Source organism: Chlorocebus sabaeus, chromosome 9 (genome assembly GCF_047675955.1).
Source record: "Chlorocebus sabaeus isolate Y175 chromosome 9, mChlSab1.0.hap1, whole genome shotgun sequence".
Taxonomy (NCBI): Eukaryota; Metazoa; Chordata; class Mammalia; order Primates; family Cercopithecidae; genus Chlorocebus; species Chlorocebus sabaeus.
The window spans coordinates 44480595-44499195 of NC_132912.1; the positions used below are offsets into that span (position 1 = coordinate 44480595).

Genomic DNA, 18601 nt, shown 5'->3' on the forward strand with positions numbered 1-18601 from the left:
CTTTATTTCATTTTTATACATAGCATTCATCAACAACTTTTGGAATATAAACAAAAGATATCTAAAAATTCTCAAAATAGCAATCCAGGTAAGACCTCTGATAGTAAACTACTCTTGGTGGTGTTACCATAAGATTATAGGGGTGTTGATCACAAAATAGCTATTAAAAAAGCAATCTGTAAATAACATGTGTTTACATATATATATACACACCTATATGTAAGTGTTTGCATATATAGACATAGCTTTGATTTAATTTTTTAGTTTATAATTCAGAATTAGTTAAGAATTTAGTTGTAGGTAGTTTATAATCTCAAAAATATTATCTGAAAAATATTTAATTGCGGTCCCTAATATCCTATATAATACTTTTGTATAAATAAGTAAAACAATTTTTAAGTTTGCATATTGTATGTTTCCTCAACTGTCATAACAACTTAGGTTTGTTATAAAATGTATAATCCATGGTGTGATAGATGAGCTCAGCAACAGGGGATTATCAGTTTATCCAATTTAATGAATTAATATATTTATAAATATTGTTACAAATTATAAAATAGCTTAGATGCCTTGAATTACAAGCCACAAATAATAGAACATCTAATAATGAAAAGTAGGAATTAATAATAGAAAACTGCAACATCTGAATATTATAACCTATAAGGAAACACAGTTTATTTATTTGTTTGTTTGTTTCTTTATTGGAGAGACATGGTCTCCTTATGTTGCCCAGGCTGGTCTTGAACTTCTGGGCTTTATTTAATTTTTACAATAAATGATTTGCATTTAGAAAATTAGAATTAATTATAGTTGAGTCTTGAGTAACATGACAGTTAGGGTGCTGATCCCCCCATGCAGCTGAAAATCTGCTTTATATGAAAATCTGTTTCTTTTGACTCCTCCAAAACTCGACTAATATTCTACTGTTGACCTGGAGCCTGAGAAAAGGTGAAAGCATAAGCAGTCAATTAACACATAGCTTCTATTTTATATGTACTATATACTGTATTCTTAGAATAAAGTGAGCTGGAGAAAAGAAACTGTTATAAAGAGGAATAAATATGTTCACTATTTATTAGATGGAAGTGAATTATTATATGTAAAGGACTTCATTCTCATTGCCTTCACGTTGAGTAGGCTGATATGGAGGGGCAGAGGAGAGATTTGTCTTGCTACCTTGCAGTGGCAAAGGAAAATAAAAATCTGTCTATTAGTGGGCTCCTAGACTGAAAACCCTTATTCAAGGATCAACTGTGTGACATAGTGACTTGTGTCACTAAAAAAGTAACTATCTTTAGAATTTGGAACTCAATAATACTTTTCTTGCACCATAAATGAATGTCAATAAGAATTAACATAACTTAGCCAGGGTGTGTCAGTACCAATAGGAGATTGTTTTTCAAAGATACCTACTGAGCGCAGAAGTCAGAAAAGCAATTCTTTGTTGAGAAGCGCAGGTTATGTTACATAGTCTTGTACCAACAAGGTCTCACAATTATCAACTTCATTCCCTCTAAGTTGAAACCAAGTAAGATATATTTACTTCATTAGAACAAGATGTGTTGTTCTATCTGCTGGATAATTAGTGTGTTAATAGTAATTTTGTTACAACAAGATACTCTGTTCCTACTAGCCAAAATATTATCATTATAAATATTCAAATAGCTCAACTCTAGGCTCAACAAATTATAATAAAAGTGGAAAAAATTTACACAATAACAAAAGTGCTACTGTGATACCTAAATGTAACACAATACATTGTACAATATGAACTATATGAGCACATTATATATATTATAAATATATAATAAATTAAATTATTATATATTTATCAAAGGACTTCTATAAGTTAGATTTTGCAAGCTGCAGGAGACCAAGATGGAATACACATAGTCTGGGTCTTTAAGGTGCTCATAAAACAGTAGAGCTGTCTCTACTGAATTTCTGCATTTTTCCAACAGAATTTCCTAAATATGTTCTTTATTCATTTATCTACTTGTCCACTTAACAAATAACTGTCAGGTATCTTTAAGGTACTAAGCATCTTTCTTGTTATTATCATTGTCATTTTTTATTATTTACTACTTTATTAAGATATTAAGCATTTTTCTTGTTATTATCATCTTTTTTATTATTTACTACTTTATTTAGTGCTTACTCTGTGCCAGAACCCCTTTGGGAGCTTATAATTGTCACTTATTATGTTGTTACCATATTCAGTATGTGTCAGATATTTTATATCCAACGTGAAGAATTAAAGCTTTAAAAAGTCTGGTAGTGTCCAGGAGCGGTGGCTCACTCCTGTAATCCTAGAACTTTGGGAGGCCAAGTCGGATGGATTGCTTGAGCTCAGGAGTTTGGGACCACCCTGACTAACATGGTGAAATCCCATCTCTACTAAATTCAAAAAATTATCTGGGCCTAGGTGGCCTGCATATGTAATCCCAGCTACATGGAAGGCTGAGGTAGGAGAATCTCGTGAACCCAGGAGGTGGATGTTGCAGTGATCTGCTGAGATTGTGCCACTGTACTCCAGCTTGGATGACAGAATGAGACTCTGTCTCAAAAAAAAAAAAAAAAAAAAAACGGAGAATTAACAAAAAGTTTGGTAGTATTTAAGGAAGGCAAACTGAATGAGTAGAAGTTTGCCAGGTAAACAGTCAGAAGGATGATATTTAGCAGAAGGAAAATTTATCCAGACTGTTTTTAGCAGAAGGAACATCTGAAGGAACACCTGAGGAGGCTGCATTCTTGGCGGAAAGAACACCTGACAAGGCTGAATGCTCGGTGGAAAGAACACTTGATGAATAGGATACAGTAAATTCCTCTTCAAAGATTTTAGCCTGTAAACATCCTTTAAAATTCAAGAGGGGGAAGATTAAGTACAACGAGTTCTGAGTTCCCCTTCAAAGAACAAATACGTCAGTATATTCAGCTTCTCTGTTGTTTATTCTCCATTTTAAAGTTTAACTTCCTTGTTCTTTATGCCTCCTTGCCCCTAGTTTCATTAAACAACCCCCTTCTAGCCTCTAACACCTGCTCTGTCTTTAGTCATTCTTAGTCACCTGCTCTGTCCTTAGTCATCCTTAGATACCTGCTCTATAACTGTCTTTCCCTCTGAAACTACTCACCTGGCCACCCCAGCTCATACCCCTGCCCTCTTTGAAACAGCCAATTTGAATTAGCTTAGAGTGTGCAGTCCAACCCTATCCAGTACGGGAAAGACACAACAGTAGGGACTAGCTGCATTAGGAATAAGAACCCTTTCCCCTCCCTTGTCCAGTGTGATCTAGCCCCTTGCTCCATCTGAAAGACCACTCTTCTATAGAAGTAAATTTGCCTTGCTGACAAAACTTGTTGTCAGAGTGCTGACTCTTCTTTGCGGCACCAAAAATTTATTTTCCACGAATTTGGGGGCCCACCCAGCATTCCCATTCTCCTCTGGGGAAGGGTCCAGTTCTCTCCCATGAGGAGGCGCACCCCGCTGCCTGGTTGCAGTGGCCATAAAGGTAAGGAAGAGACTCACCTGGTGCAATTAATAAACCTGGGCTCTCAGCAACGTGGAAAGAAACAGGCCAGCAACTTGGGGGACAGGATCTTCACATACCGTGGCAACCAGGTAACTGTGCACAGACTGAGGTAAGAAACGTCGCAGGGGTGACAAAGTGTTTCCTTGGTGGTCACAATATTCTGGAGGTTAAAAGTGTGTGTGAATGATCACAAGTACTACTGCTTGTGGTGCTGTTTGTGTGGATGATACTAGGCATTACTGCTATAAGCAGTGAGTGGGTCCTATCTGCGGTTTTTTATTTGAATAAAAAATCTTTGAAGAGGAATTAACTGTATCCTCATATGGCTTAAGGTCGATCCTGCTGTGGGGTTTATACCATGATGCTGATGCTAATGCTAAGAGGGACCTAAAATTCCTGGGAGGGAAGTAGTCAGAGTGATGAAGCGAAAGAAGGGTGCAAGGAGTCTCCAGCAGGTGGGGCTAAAGGATAGGAAAGAAATCTCTAGCACGCGGGATTGAGCCATAGCAAAGCCTCCAGGGAAGGAAAGGCAAGATATTCTCTAGCATGAAGGATTAAGCCTAACTAAGACCTAACATGAGAAATGCCCCAAGTAAGACAGGGAGCAAAAAGGAAGAGAATAGTAAAAAAGATATTCCCGCTGATAGTCCCCTGGGTCTCATGTTAAAATATTGGAAGGATAATGAGAGGACTAAACATAAGAAAAAGCATTAGATGAACAGTAGAAATACTGCTGTTTCACTTGGAACCAAGGTCCCACCCTCAAAACCCTCAATCTTCTGGTCAAAGTTTGGGTTGAATGAGCATGTAATGTGTCAGCTTCTAATTCAATACGTTAATGGTAAAAATCTGGTTTCTCAAGAAGAACTAGACTATGCTCTTTGTTGGAGACAGGGACCTGTCCTTATTCCCTTAAAGGCAACTAGGGAAGAACACAATCCAGCATCTCAAATTGAAAAGTCAGACAAGCTGACTCCCACACCTAAAGCCAGCACATGGGATCCCCTATACCATTTCCCCCCACTCAGTGCCTCTGATCCTTCCCCTCAGGGTGTTGCTGCCACCCCAGATCCCACCCCAGATCCTTCTCCTGCTCAAGTTGTTCCTTCTCCTTACAACTCTAATTCTTGGGAGTTATCATCCCATGAGCCTGTCCCCTTCAGCCTAAATACCTCTCCCTAAAGGGACTCCAGCATGAGGTACAGCAATGTAAAAAGGACATTCAGAACTTCCCTTTTCCCTCCACACCTAAGGAGTCAGCCGCAACTCTCTTCCCCTTAAAAGACATGCCACAAGGAGGAGGAGCTATTGTATTTGTGAATGCTCCCTTGACCAGTTCAGAAGTCTGAAGTTTGAAAAAGGAATTTAAGCCATTGTTAGATGACCCTTATGAGGTGGCAGAACAGATTGATCAGTTCTTGGGACCTCAGTTACACACTTGGTTTGAGTTTATGTCCATCCTGGGCATTCCCTTTTCAGAGGAGGAAAGAAGCAGGATCTGATCCATAGGGCTGCTATGGCAATTTGGGAATGTGAACACCCTCTTTGTCAAAACATTCCTACCATGGACCAAAAATTCCCCACCCAAGATCCCCAGTAGGACAATAACACAGCTCACCAAGAAAACATGCAAGACATAAGGGAAATGATAATGAAAGAAACTAGGGAATCAGCACCCCAAACTCAAAATCTCTCTAAAGCATTTGATATACAACAGGAGAGAGATGAGGGGACTATGAAATTCTTAGACTAAAGGAGCAAATGAGATAATATGCAGGCCTAAATTTGGAAAATCCCCTGGGACAGGGAATGTTAAAGCTCCATTTTGTCACTAAAAGTTGTCCATATATTTTTATTTTTTTGAGATGGAGTCTCGCTCTGTCACCCAGGTTGGAGCGCAATGGTGCGATCTTGGCTCACTGCAAGATTCACCTCCCGGGTTAGCTCCATGCTCCTGCCTTAGCCTCTCGAGTAGCTGGGACTACAGGTGCCCACCACCATGCCCAGCTAATTTTTTTGTATTTTTAGTAGAGATGGGATTTCATCATGTTAACCAGGATGGTCTCGATCTCCTGACATTGTGATCCACCCACCCTGGACTCCCAAAGTGCTGGGACTATAGGCGTGAGCCACCGCGCCTGGCCAAAGTTGTCCAGATATTTCAAAAAAGTTACAAAAATTAGAAGATTGGGAAAACTGATTTCAAGTGAACTTCTCAGACTCAAAAAGTATATGTGAGGAGAGACGAAGAAAAGCAAAAACAAAAGACAAAACTTATGTTATTCACCTTCCAACAGATGGTTCCAAACTTATGTACCCCTAAACAGAGCATCCAGTGGGCCACAAACTATAAAGGTTCCAAACCTTCCTTTAAAGGACACAAGCCTCCATCCAGAGTATCAAGGCTGTTGTCTACCAGGCCCTCTAAATAGTATAGGGGAGTAAAATCAAAGGATCTCAGAGCTGAGAGGCAGGGGAAGGGCAAGGTAGGCACTACAAATGTGGAAGAACAGGCCACTTCAAGAGATAATGTCCAAAATTAGAAAAGGAAAAAGAAGCCCTTCCACTCATGGCTTTTGAAGAAGAATAAGGGGGTCAGGGGCTCTGTCTCTTTTATCTTGAGTCCTACCAGGAGCCTTTGATAAGTCTAGAAGTGGGACCTAAGCATGAGATGATAACCTTTTTAATCAATTCAGGAGTGACTCGGTCCTCTGTTTGTTTTTCCCCCCATCTAATATTGCCTGTTCTTCAGAGGAACTTTTGGTCTCTGGGGTAAAGGAAGAAGGATTTAAAGCAAAAATTTTAGAAAGCACAGAAATCAGATATCAGGCTCAATCAGCCCATATTCAGTTTTTGTTAATCCCTAAAGCAGGGACTAATTTACTAGGGAGGGATTTAATGTTGAAGTTAGGCATAGGCATGCAACTCAGACCAAGAGGATTTCTCACCTCATTAAAGCTACTCACCACTGCAGATGAAAAATATATTAATCCTGATGTCTGATCCAAAGAAGGAATCCAAGGGAAACTCTGAGTCCCTCCAATCCACATCAAGCTAAAACTTCCAGGGAAGTAGTAAGGAAGAAACAATACTCCATTCTCCTAGAGTGCAGGATAGGATTGAAACCTATACTTGAAGGTCTTATTAAAGATGGGCTTCTTGAGCCCTGTATGTCCCCTTATAACACCCCAATATTGCCAGTCAAGAAATCAGAAGGGTCATACCGGCTGATACAGGACCTTAGAGCTATTAACCAAATAGTCCAAACTACCCACTCCATTGTCCTCAATCCTTACACCATTCTCAGCAAGATTCCATATAATCATCAATGGTTTACTATTATAGATTTGAAGGATGCTTTTTGAGTATGTCTCTTGGCTGAAGATAACCAAGATATATTTGCTTTTGAGTGGGAGGATCCCCATTCAGGGTGGAAACAACAGTATTGAGGGACAGGCTTACCCCAAGGGTTCACAGACTCCCCTAACCTTTTCAGTCAAATTTTAGAACAAGTGTTAGAAAAAGTCATCCCAAACAAATATGCCTGCTCCAATATGTTGACGATATTCTTATATCTGGTGAAGATATAGAGAAGGTAGCTGGCTTCTCTACATATATTCTTAATCATCTGCAGTTTGAGGGGTTATGAGTCTCAAAGGGAAAGAAAACTTCAGTATGTAGAACCTGAAATTAAATATTTAGAGCACTTGATAAGTGTAGGCAAGTGAAGAATAGGGCTTGAACGAGTTGAGGGAATCGTGTCCCTACACTTGTTTCAAACTAAACAAGAACTCAGGAATTTTTTAGGGTTAGTAGGATACTGCTGCTTATGGATTAACTCACAGGCATTAAACAGTAAACTTCTATATCCAACACTTGCCCAGGGGAAGACTGACCATCTCCTGTGGACTTCTGAGGAAGTCGATCAGGTTGAAAAGCTGAAAAAAAGGCTTATAACCACCCCTGTCTTAGCCTTACCTTCCCTAGAAAAGCCATTCTACTTTTTCATCAACGTGGATAATGGGGTAGCTTTAGGAGTGCTCACTTAAGAACACGCAAACCGAATCCAGCAACACATCAAAAAGCTTATCCACCATGATCAAGTGGGATTCATCCCTGGGATGCAAGGCTGGTTCAATGCATGCAAATCAATAAACGTAATCCAGCATATAAACAGAACCAAAGACAAAAACCACATGATTATCTCAATAAATGCAGAAAAGGCTTTTGACAAAATTCCACAGCCCTTCATGCTAAAAACTCTCAATAAATTCGGTATTGATAGAATGTATCACAGAATAATAAGAGCTATTTATGACAAACCCACAGCCAATATCATACTGAATGGGCAAAAACTGGAAGCATTCCCTTTGAAAACTGGCACAAGACAAGGATTCCCTCTCTCACCACTCCTATTCAACATAGTGTTGGAAGTTCTGGGTAGGGCAATCAGGCAAGAGAAAGAAACAAAGGGTATTCAGTTAGGAAAAGAAGAAGTAAAATGTCCCTGTTTGCAGACGACATGATTGTATATTTGGAAAAGCCCATTGTCTCAGCCCAAAATCTCCTTAAGCTGATAAGCAACTTCAGCAAAGTCTCAGGATACAAAATCAATGTGCAAAAATCACAAGCATTCTTATACACCAGTAACAGACAAACAGAGAGCCAAATCATGAATGAACTCCCATTCACAATAGCTTCAAAGAGAATAAAATACCTAGGAATCCAACTCACAAGGGATGTAAAGGACCTCTTCAAGGAGAACTACAAACCACTGCTCAGTGAAATAAAAGAGGACACAAACAAATGGAAGAACATACCATCCTCATGGATAGGAAGAATCAATATTGTGAAAATGGCCATAATACTCAAGGTAATTCATAGATTCAATGCTATCCCCATTAAGCTACCAATGACTTTATTCACAGAATTGGGAAAAACTGCTTTAAAGTTCATATGGAACCAAAATACCCTGCATTGCCAAGACAATCCTAAGTCAAAAGAACAGAGCTGGAGGCATCACGCTACCTGACTTCAAACTATACTACAAGGCTACAATAACCAAAACAGCATGGTACTGGTACCAAAACAGATATAGACCAATGGAACAGAACAGAGCCCTCAGAAATAATACCACGCATCTACAGCCATCTGATCTTTGACAAACCTCAGAAAAACAAGAAATGGGGAAAGGATTCCCTATTTAATAAATGGTGCTGGGAAAATTGGCTAGCCATAAGTAGAAAGCTGAAACTGGATCCTTTCCTTACTCCTTATACGAATTTGATTCAACATGGATTAGAGACTTAAATGTTAGTCCTAAAACCATAAAAACCCTAGAAGAAAACCTAGGTAATACCATTCAGGACATAAGCATGGGCAAGGACATCATGTCTAAAACACCAAAAGCAATGGCAACGAAAGACAAAATTGACAAATGGGATCTAATTAAACTAAAGAGCTTCTGCTCAGCAAAAGAAACTACCATCAGAGTGAACAGGCAACCTACAGAATGGGAGAAAATTTTTACAATCTACTCATCTGACAAAGGGCTAATATCCAGAACCTATAAAGAACTCAATCAAATTTACAAGAAAAAAACAAACAACCCCATCAAAAAGTGGGCAAAGGATATGAACAGACACTTCTCAAAAGAAGACATTCATACAGCCAACATGAAAATGTGCTCATCATGAAAAAAAATGTGTTCAACATGAAAAAATGCTCAACATCACTCACCATCAGAGAAATACAAATCAAAACCACAAGAGATACCATCTCACACCAGTTAAAATGGCAATCATTAAAAACTCAGGAAACAACAGGTGCTGGAGAGGATGTGGAGAAATAGAAACACTTTTACACTGTTGGTGGGACTGTAAACTAGTTCAACCATTGTGGAAAACAGTGTGGCGATTCTTCAAGGATCTAGAACTAGAAATACCATATGACCCAGGCATCCCATTACTGGGGATATACCCAAAGGATTATCAATCATGCTGCTGTAAAGACACATGACATGTATGTTTATTGCAGCACTATTCACAATAGCAAAGATTTGGAATCAACCCAAATGTCCATCAGTGACAGACTGAATTAAGAAAATGTGGCACATATACACCATGAAATACTATGCAGCCACAAAAAAGGATGAGTTCATGTCCTTTGTAGGGACATGGATGCAGCTGGAAACCATCATTCTCAGCAAACTATCGCAAGAACAGAAAACCAAACACCACATATTCTCACTCATAGGTGGGAACTGAATAATGAGGTCACTTGGACTTGGGAAGGGGAACATCACACACCGGGGCCTATCATGGAGAGGGGGGAGGGGGGAGGGATTGCATTGGGAGTTATACCTGATGTAAATGACGAGTTGATGGGTGCTGACGAGTTGATGGGTGTAGCACACCAACATAGCACAAGTATACATATGTAACAAACCTGCATGTTATGCACATGTACCCTAGAACTTAAAGTATAATAATAATAATAATAATAATAATAATAATAATAATAAAAAGAAATGACAGCCTGTTTAGCTATCTGATCTGCTAGGTTATTTCCTCGACTTTCAAAAGAAAGACTTTTCTGGTGTCTGGGGACATGGACAATCATTATTTCTTCTGGCAATTGAAGGTTATTCAATACTTGGGTGATTAGCTCCTTATGAACAAGATCTTGACGTTTATTATTAATGAGACCTCGTTCAGTACAAGTTTTTCCAAATGTATCAGCCACTCCAAAGCGTACTTAGAATTGGTATAGGTGTCTCCATCCTGTTTCTGCAAGTACTTTAAGGCTTGGCTATGTGCAAACAGCTCACAAGTTTCGGCAGATCAATTCTGAGGCAATTTTCTTGCCTCTATTTCTTCAAGAGTTTCTCCGTCAATTACTGAATACCCATTGCAGGTTTTTGCCTCAATCACCTCGCAGGAACCATCTATAAATAAGTGTCATCCTGTCCTGAAGGGGGTTTCTCCTAGGTCTGGTTAGACCTTTGCATGGTAATCACTTAAATCTAAACATGTGTGCTCTCTCTTTAGATTTGGATCCCCTATTAGGAAACCTGCTGGGTTAAGCGAATTATCAGTGGTTAATGTTAAATCATCTTTTTCGGCTGGGCGCGGTGGCTCAAGCCTGTAATCCCAGCACTTTGGGAGGCCGAGACGGGCGGATCACGAGGTCAGGAGATCGAGACCATCCTGGCTAACACGGTGAAACCCCGTCTCTACTAAAAAATACAAAAAAAAAAACTAGCCAGGCGTGGTGGCGGCGCCTGTAGTCCCAGCTACTCGGGAGGCTGAGGCAGGAGAATGGCGTAAACCCAGGAGGCGGAGCTTGCAGTGAGCTGAGATCCGGCCACTGCACTCCAGCCTGGGTGACAGAGCCAGACTCCGTCTCAAAAAAAAAAAAAAAAAAAAAAAAAATCATCTTTTTCTATCAGAATAGCCTCACACTTTAAGATTCTTGAGTCAGTAAGCCATCTCCCTGCTTTCTGGTTTAAGATAGAACTAACTTGGTGGGGCCTTCTTACTGTCAATTTTCCTCCAAAGTTTAACTTTCTGCTCTCTTTGACCATTAGTGCTGTAGTCACAATTGATTGGATGCATTGAGGCCACCCACAAGTAACTGGATCTAAGACTCTTGACAGGAAGGCCACCATGGGCTGCCTATGGCCTCTGTGTTCCTTTTTTTTTTTTTTTTTCATACTTTAAGTTCTAGGGTACATGTGCACAACATGCAGGTTTGTTACATATGTATACATCTGCCATGTTGGTGTGCTACACCCATTAACTCATCATTTACATTAGGTATCTCCTAATGCTATCCTTCCCCCCTACCCCTCCCCACAATAGGACCTGGTGTGTGATGCTCCCCTTCCTGTGTCCAAGTGATCTCATTGTTCACTTCCCATCTATGAGTGAGAACATGTGGTATTTGGTTTCTTGTTCTTGCAATAATATTGAGATGGTATCTCATTGTGGTTTTGATTTGCATTTCTGATGGCCAGTGATGATGAGCATTTTTTCATGTGTCTGTTGACTGTATGAATGTCTTCTTTTGAGAAATGTCTGTTCATATCCTTTGCCCACTTTTTGATGGGGTTGTTTGTTTTTTTCTTGTAAATTTGATTGAGTTCTTTGTAAGTTCTGGATATTAGCCCTTTGTCAGATGAGTAGATTGCAAAAATTTTCACCTATTCTGTAGGTTGCCTGTTCACTCTGATGGTAATTTCTTTTGCTGTGCAGAAGCTCTTTAGTTTAATTAGATCCCATTTGTCAATTTTGTCTTTCGTTGCCATTGCTTTTGGTGTTTTAGACATGATATCCTTGCCCATGCTTATGTCCTGAATGGTATTACCTAGGTTTTCTTCTAGGGTTTTTATGGTTTTAGGTCTAACATTTAAGTCTCTAATCCATGTTGAATCAAATTCGTATAAGGAGTAAGGAAAGGATCCAGTTTCAGCTTTCTACTTATGGCTAGCCAATTTTCCCAGCACCATTTATTAAATAGGGAATCCTTTCCCCATTTCTTGTTTTTCTGAGGTTTGTCAAAGATCAGATGGCTGTAGATGTGTGGTATTATTTCTGAGGGCTCTGTTCTGTTCCATTGGTCTATATCTCTGTTTTGGTACCAGTACCATGCTGTTTTGGTTATTGTAGCCTTGTAGTATAGTTTGAAGTCAGGTAGCGTGATGCCTCCAGCTCTGTTCTTTTGACTTAGGATTGTCTTGGCAATGCAGGGTATTTTGGTTCCATATGAACTTTAAAGCAGTTTTTCCCAATTCTGTGAATAAAGTCATTGGTAGCTTAATGGGGATAGCATTGAATCTATGAATTACCTTGAGTATTATGGCCATTTTCACGATATTGATTCTTCCTATCCATGAGGATGGTATGTTCTTCCATTTGTTTGTGTCCTCTTTTATTTCACTGAGCAGTGGTTTGTAGTTCTCCTTGAAGAGGTCCTTTACATCCCTTGTGAGTTGGATTCCTAGGTATTTTATTCTCTTTGAAGCTATTGTGAATGGGAGTTCATTCATGATTTGGCTCTCTGTTTGTCTGTTACTGGTGTATAAGAATGCTTGTGATTTTTGCACATTGATTTTGTATCCTGAGACTTTGCTGAAGTTGCTTATCAGCTTAAGGAGATTTTGGGCTGAGACAATGGGCTTTTCCAAATATACAATCATGTCGTCTGCAAACAGGGACATTTTACTTCTTCTTTTCCTAACTGAATACCCTTTATTTCTTTCTCTTGCCTGATTGCCCTACCCAGAACTTCCAACACTATGTTGAATAGGAGTGGTGAGAGAGGGCATCCCTGTCTTGTGCCAGTTTTCAAAGGGAATGCTTCCAGTTTTTGCCCATTCAGTATGATATTGGCTGTGGGTTTGTCATAAATAGCTCTTATTATTTTGAGATACGTTCCATCAATACCGAATTTATTGAGAGTTTTTAGCATGAAGGGCTGTGGAATTTTGTCAAAAGCCTTTTCTGCATTTATTGAGATAATCATGTGGTTTTTGTCTTTGGTTCTGTTTATATGCTGGATTACGTTTATTGATTTGCATTTGTTGAACCAGCCTTGCATCCCAGGGATGAAGCCCACTTGATCATGGTGGATAAGCTTTTTGATGTGCTGCTGGATCCGGTTTGCCAGTATTTTATTGAGGATTTTTGTGTCGATGTGCATCAGGGATATTGGTCTAAAATTCTCTTTTTTTGTTGTGTCTCTGCTAGGCTTTGGTATCAGGATGATGTTGGCCTCATAAAATGAGTTAGGGAGGATTCCCTCTTTTTCTATTGATTGGAATAGTTTCAGAAGGAATGGTACCAGCTCCTCCTTGTACCTCTGGTAGAATTCAGCTGTCAATCCATCTGGTCCTGGACTTTTTTTGGTTGGTAGGCTATTAATTGTTGCCTCAATTTCAGAGCCTGCTATTGGTCTATTCGGGAATTCAGTTTCTTCCTGGTTTAGTCTTGGGAGAGTGTAAGTGTCCAGGAAATTATCCATTTCTTCTAGATTTTCTAGTTTATTTGCATAGAGGTGTTTATAGTATTCTCTGATGGTAGTTTGTATTTCCGTGGGGTTGGTGGTGATATCCCCTTTATCATTTTTAATTGCGTCAATTTGATTCTTCTCTCTTTTCTTCTTTATTAGTCTTTAAATATTTTTATCTTTTTGTAATATTCATTCTAGTTGGAGTGAGATGAGATCAGAGTGTGGTTTTGATCTACGTTTTTTCCATGAGTAGTAATGTTAACCACGTTTTTGTAAACGTTGGGTCAGTTTCCTGTCTTCTTTGCACAAATAGCTCCTCAGGTTATTTGCCCCATTTCGGTCTGGTTATATTTCTGTTTGTTTGTTTGCTTTTCTGCTAGCTGGTAGTATTACTGGCTTGTACCTTTTCAAAAAATAACCACTTATTCACTGTATGTTTGCCCAAACTATTCTTTTTTTTTTTTTTTTTTTTTTTTATACTTTAAGTTCTGGGGTACATGTGCATAACGTGCAGGTTTGTTACATATGTATACTTGTGCCATGTTGGCGTGCTGCACCCATCAACTCATCAGCACCCATCAACTCGTCATTAACATCAGGTATAACACTCAATGCAATCCCTCCCCACTACTCCCTCCCCATGATAGGCCCCGGTGTGTGATGTTCCCCTTCCCGAGTCCAAGGTTCAGTTCCCACCTATGAATGAGAACATGCGGTGTTTGGTTTTCTGTTCTTGAGATAGTTTGCTGAGAGTGATGGTTTCCAACTGCATCCATGTCCCTACAAAGGACAGAAACTCATCCTTTTTGATGGCTGCATGGTATTCCATGGTGTATATGTGCCACATTTTCTTAATCCAGTCTGTCATTGATGGACATTTGGGTTGATTCCAAGTCTTTGCTATTGTGAATAGTGCCGCAATAAACATACGTGTGCATGTGTGTTTATAGCAGCAAAATTTATAATCCTTTGGGTATATACTCAGTAATGGGATGGCTGGGTCATATGGTACATCTAGTTCTAGATCCTTGAGGAATCGCCATACTGTTTTCCATAATGGTTGAACTAGTTTACAATCCCACCAACAGTGTAAAAGTGTTCCTATTTCTCCACATCCTCTCCAGCACTTGTTGTTTCCTGACTTTTTAATGATTGCCATTCTAACTGGTGTGAGATGGTATCTCATTGTGGTTTTGATTTGCATTTCTCTGATGGCCAGTGATGATGAGCATTTTTTCATGTGTCTGTTGGCTGTATGAATGTCTTCTTTTGAGAAATGTCTGTTCATATCCTTGGCCCACTCTGTGATGGGGTTGTTCGTTTTTTTCTTGTAAATTTGTTTGAGTTCTTTGTAGGTTCTGGATATCAGCACTTTGTCAGATGAGTAGATTGCAAAAATTTTCTCCCATTCTGTAGGTTGCCTGTTCACTCTTATGGTAGTTTCTTTTGCTGTGCAGAAGCTCTTTAGTTTAATTAGATCCCATTTGTCAATTTTGGCCTTTGTTGCCATTGCTTTTGGTGTTTTAGACATGAAGTCCTTGCCCATACCTATGTCCTGAATGGTATTACCTAGGTTATCTTTTAGGGTTTTTATGGTATTAGGTCTAACATTTAAGTCTCTAATCCATCTTGAGTTAATTTTCGTATAAGAAGTAAGGAAAGGATCCAGTTTCAGCTTTCTACTGATGGCTAACCAATTTTCCCAGCACCATTTATTAAATAGGGAATCCTTTCCCCATTTCTTGTTTTTCTGAGGTTTGTCAAAGATCAGATGGCTGTAGATGTGTGGTATTATTTCTGAGGGCTCTGTTCTGTTCCATTGGTCTATATCTCTGTTTTGGTACCAGTACCATGCTGTTTTGGTTATTGTAGCCTTGTAGTATAGTTTTAAGTCAGGTAGCGTGATGCCTCCAGCTTTGTTCTTTTGACTTAGGATTGTGTTGGCAATGTGGGCTCTTTTTTGGTTCCATATGAACTTTAAAGCAGTTTTTTCCAATTCTGTGAAGAAACTCATTGGTAGCTTGATGGGGATGGCATGAATCTATAAATTACCTTGGGCAGTATGGCCATTTTCACAAAATTGATTCTTCCTATCCATGAGCATGCTATGTTCTTCCATTTGTTTGTGTCCTCTTTTATTTCACTGAGCAGTGGTTTGTAGTTCTCCTTGAAGAGGTCCTTTACATCCCTTGTGAGTTGGATTCCTAGGTATTTTATTCTCTTTGAAGCAATTTTGAATGGAAGTTCATTCAAGATTTGGCTCTCTGTTTGTCTGTTACTGGTGTATAAGAATGCTTGTGATTTTTGCACATTGATTTTGTATCCTGAGACTTTGCTGAAGTTGCTTATCAGCTTAAGGAGATTTTGGGCTGAGACAATGGGGTTTTCTAAGTATACAATCATGTCATCTGCAAACAGGGACAATTTGACTTCTTCTTTTCCTAACTGAATACCCTTTGTTTCTTTCTCTTGCCTGATTGCCCTACCCAGAACTTCCAACACTATGTTGAATAGGAGTGGTGAGAGAGGGCATCCCTGTCTTGTGCCAGTTTTCAAAGGGAATTTTTCCAGTTTTTGCCTATTCAGTATAATATTGGTCCTGCGTTTGTCATAAATAGCTCTTATTATTTTGAGATACGTTCCGTCAATACGGAATTTATTGAGCATTTTTAGCATGAAGGGCTGTGGAATTTTGTCAAAGACCTTTTCTGCATCTATTGAGTTAATCATGTGGTTTTTGTCTTTGGTTCTGTTTATATGCTGGATTACGTTTATTGACTTGCGTATGTTGAACCAGCCTTGCATCCCAGGGATGAATCCCACTTGATCATGGTGGATAAGCTTTTTGATGTGCTGCTGGATCCGGTTTGCCAGTATTTTATTGAGGATTTTTGCATCAATGTTCATCAGGGATATTGGTCTAAAGTTCTCTTTTTTTGTTGCGTCTCTGCCAGGCTTTGGTATCAGGATGATGTTGGCCTCATCAAATGAGTTAGGGAGGATTCCCTCTTTTTCTATTGATTGGAATAGTTTCAGAAGGAATGGTACCAGCTCCTCCTTGTACCTCTGGTAGAATTCAGCTGTCAATCCATCTGGTCCTGGTTGGTAGGCTATTAATTATTGCCTCAATTTCAGAGCCTGCTATTGGTCTATTCAGGAATTCAGCTTCTTCCTGGTTTAGTCTTGGGAGAGTGTAAGTATCCAGGAAGTTGTCCATTTCTTCTAGATTTTCTAGTTTATTTGCATAGAGGTGTTTATAGTATTCTCTGATGGTAGTTTGTATTTCTGTGAGGTCGGTGGTGATATCCCCTTTATCATTTTTTATTGCGTCTATTTGATTCTTCTCTCTTTTCTTCTTTATTAGTCTTGCTAGCGGTCTGTCAATTTTGTTGATCTTTTCTAAAAACCAACTCCTGGATTCATTGATTTTTTGGAGGGTTTTTTGTGTCTCTATCTCCTTCAGTTGTGCTCTGATCTTAGTTATTTCTTGCCTTCTGCTAGCTTTTGAATGTGTTTGCTCTTGCTTCTCTAGTTCTTTTAATTGTGATGTTAGAGTGTCAATTTGAGATCTTTCCAGCTTTCTCTTGTGGGCATTTAGTGCTCTAAATTTCCCTCTACACACTGCTTTAAATGTGTCCCAGAGATTCTGGTATGTTGTATCTTTGTTCTCATTGGTTTCAAAGAACATCTTTATTTCTGCCTTCATTTCGTTATGTACCCAGTAGTCATTCAGGAGCAGGTTATTCAGTTTCCATGTAGTTGAGCGGTTTTGATTGAGTTTCTTAGTCCTGAGTTCTAGTTTCAATGCACTGTAGTCTGAGAGACAGTTTGTTATAATTTCTGTTCTTGTCCATTTGCTGAGGAGTGCTTTACTTCCAATTATGTGGTCAGTTTTGGAATAAGTGTGATGTAGTGCTGAGTAGAATGTATATTCTGTTGATTTGGGGTGGAGAGTTCTGTAGATGTCTATTAGGTCTGCTTGCTGCAGAGATGAGTTCAATTCCTGGAAATCCTTGTTAACTTTCTGTCTCGTTGATCTGTCTAATGTTGACAGTGGGGTGTTGAAGTCTCCCATTATTATTGTATGGGAGTCTAAGTCTCTTTGTAAGTCCCTAAGGACTTGCTTTATGTATCTGGGTGCTCCTGTATTGGGTGCATATATATTTAGTATAGTTAGCTCTTCCTGTTGAATTGATCCCTTTACCATTATGTAATGGCTTTCTTTGTCTCTTTTGATGTTTGATGGTTTAAAGTCTGTTTCATCAGAGACTAGTATTGCAACCCCTGCTTTTTTTTGTTCTCCATTTGCTTGGTAGATCTTCCTCCATTCCTTTATTTTGAGTCTATGTATGTCTCTGCATGTGAGATGGGTCTCCTGAATACAGCAGACTGATGGGTCTTGACTCTTTATCCAGTTTGCCAGTCTGTGTCTTTTAATTGGAACAATTAGTCTATTTACATTTAAGGTTAATATTGTTATGTGTGAACTTAATCTTGCCATTATGATATTAACTGGTTATTTTGCTCGTTAGTTGATGCAGTTTCTTCCTAGCTTCGATGGTCTTTACATTTTGGCATGTTTTTGCAATGGCTGGTACCGGTTGTTCCTTTCCATGTTTAGTGCTTCCTTCAGGATCTCTTGTAAGGCTGGCCTGGTGGTGACAAAATCTCTAAGCATTTGCTTATCTGTAAAGGATTTTATTTCTCCTTCACTTATGAAACTTAGTTTGGCTGGATATGAAATTCTGTGTTTAAAATTCTTTTCTTTAAGAATGCTGAATATTGGCCCCCACTCTCTTCTGGCTTGTAGAGTTTCTGCTGAGAGATCTGCTGTTAGTCTGATGGGCTTCCCTTTGTGGGTAACCTGACCTTTCTCTCTGGCTGCCCTTAAGATTTTTTCCTTCATTTCAACTTTGGTGAATCTGGCAATTATGTGTCTTGGAGTTGCTGTTCTCGAGGAGTATCTTTGTGGTGTTCTCTGTATTTCCTGAATTTGAATGTTGGCCTGCCCTACTAGGTTGGGGAAGTTCTCCTGGATGATATCCTGCAGAGTGTTTTCC

At 39.2% G+C, this 18601-nt stretch overlaps 1 protein-coding gene and 1 long non-coding RNA gene across 3 annotated transcripts in view; one reads left to right on the forward strand and one right to left on the reverse strand.

Moving 5' to 3' along the window:
- Positions 1–6115, forward strand: part of ANKRD30BL (ankyrin repeat domain 30B like) — a 47467-nt gene extending 41352 nt beyond the window's left edge. Inside the window, exons 5-6 of the mRNA XM_037988155.2 lie at positions 24–88; positions 2714–6115. Coding sequence (XP_037844083.1) covers positions 24–88; positions 2714–2811 — 163 coding nt within the window. The 3' untranslated portion in view covers positions 2812–6115. The remainder of the gene's footprint in view (positions 1–23; positions 89–2713) is intronic.
- The window catches only part of LOC103215729 (uncharacterized), a 197651-nt gene that overhangs the window by 52531 nt on the left and 126519 nt on the right, over positions 1–18601 (reverse strand). The gene's annotated exons all lie outside the window — the stretch shown is intronic.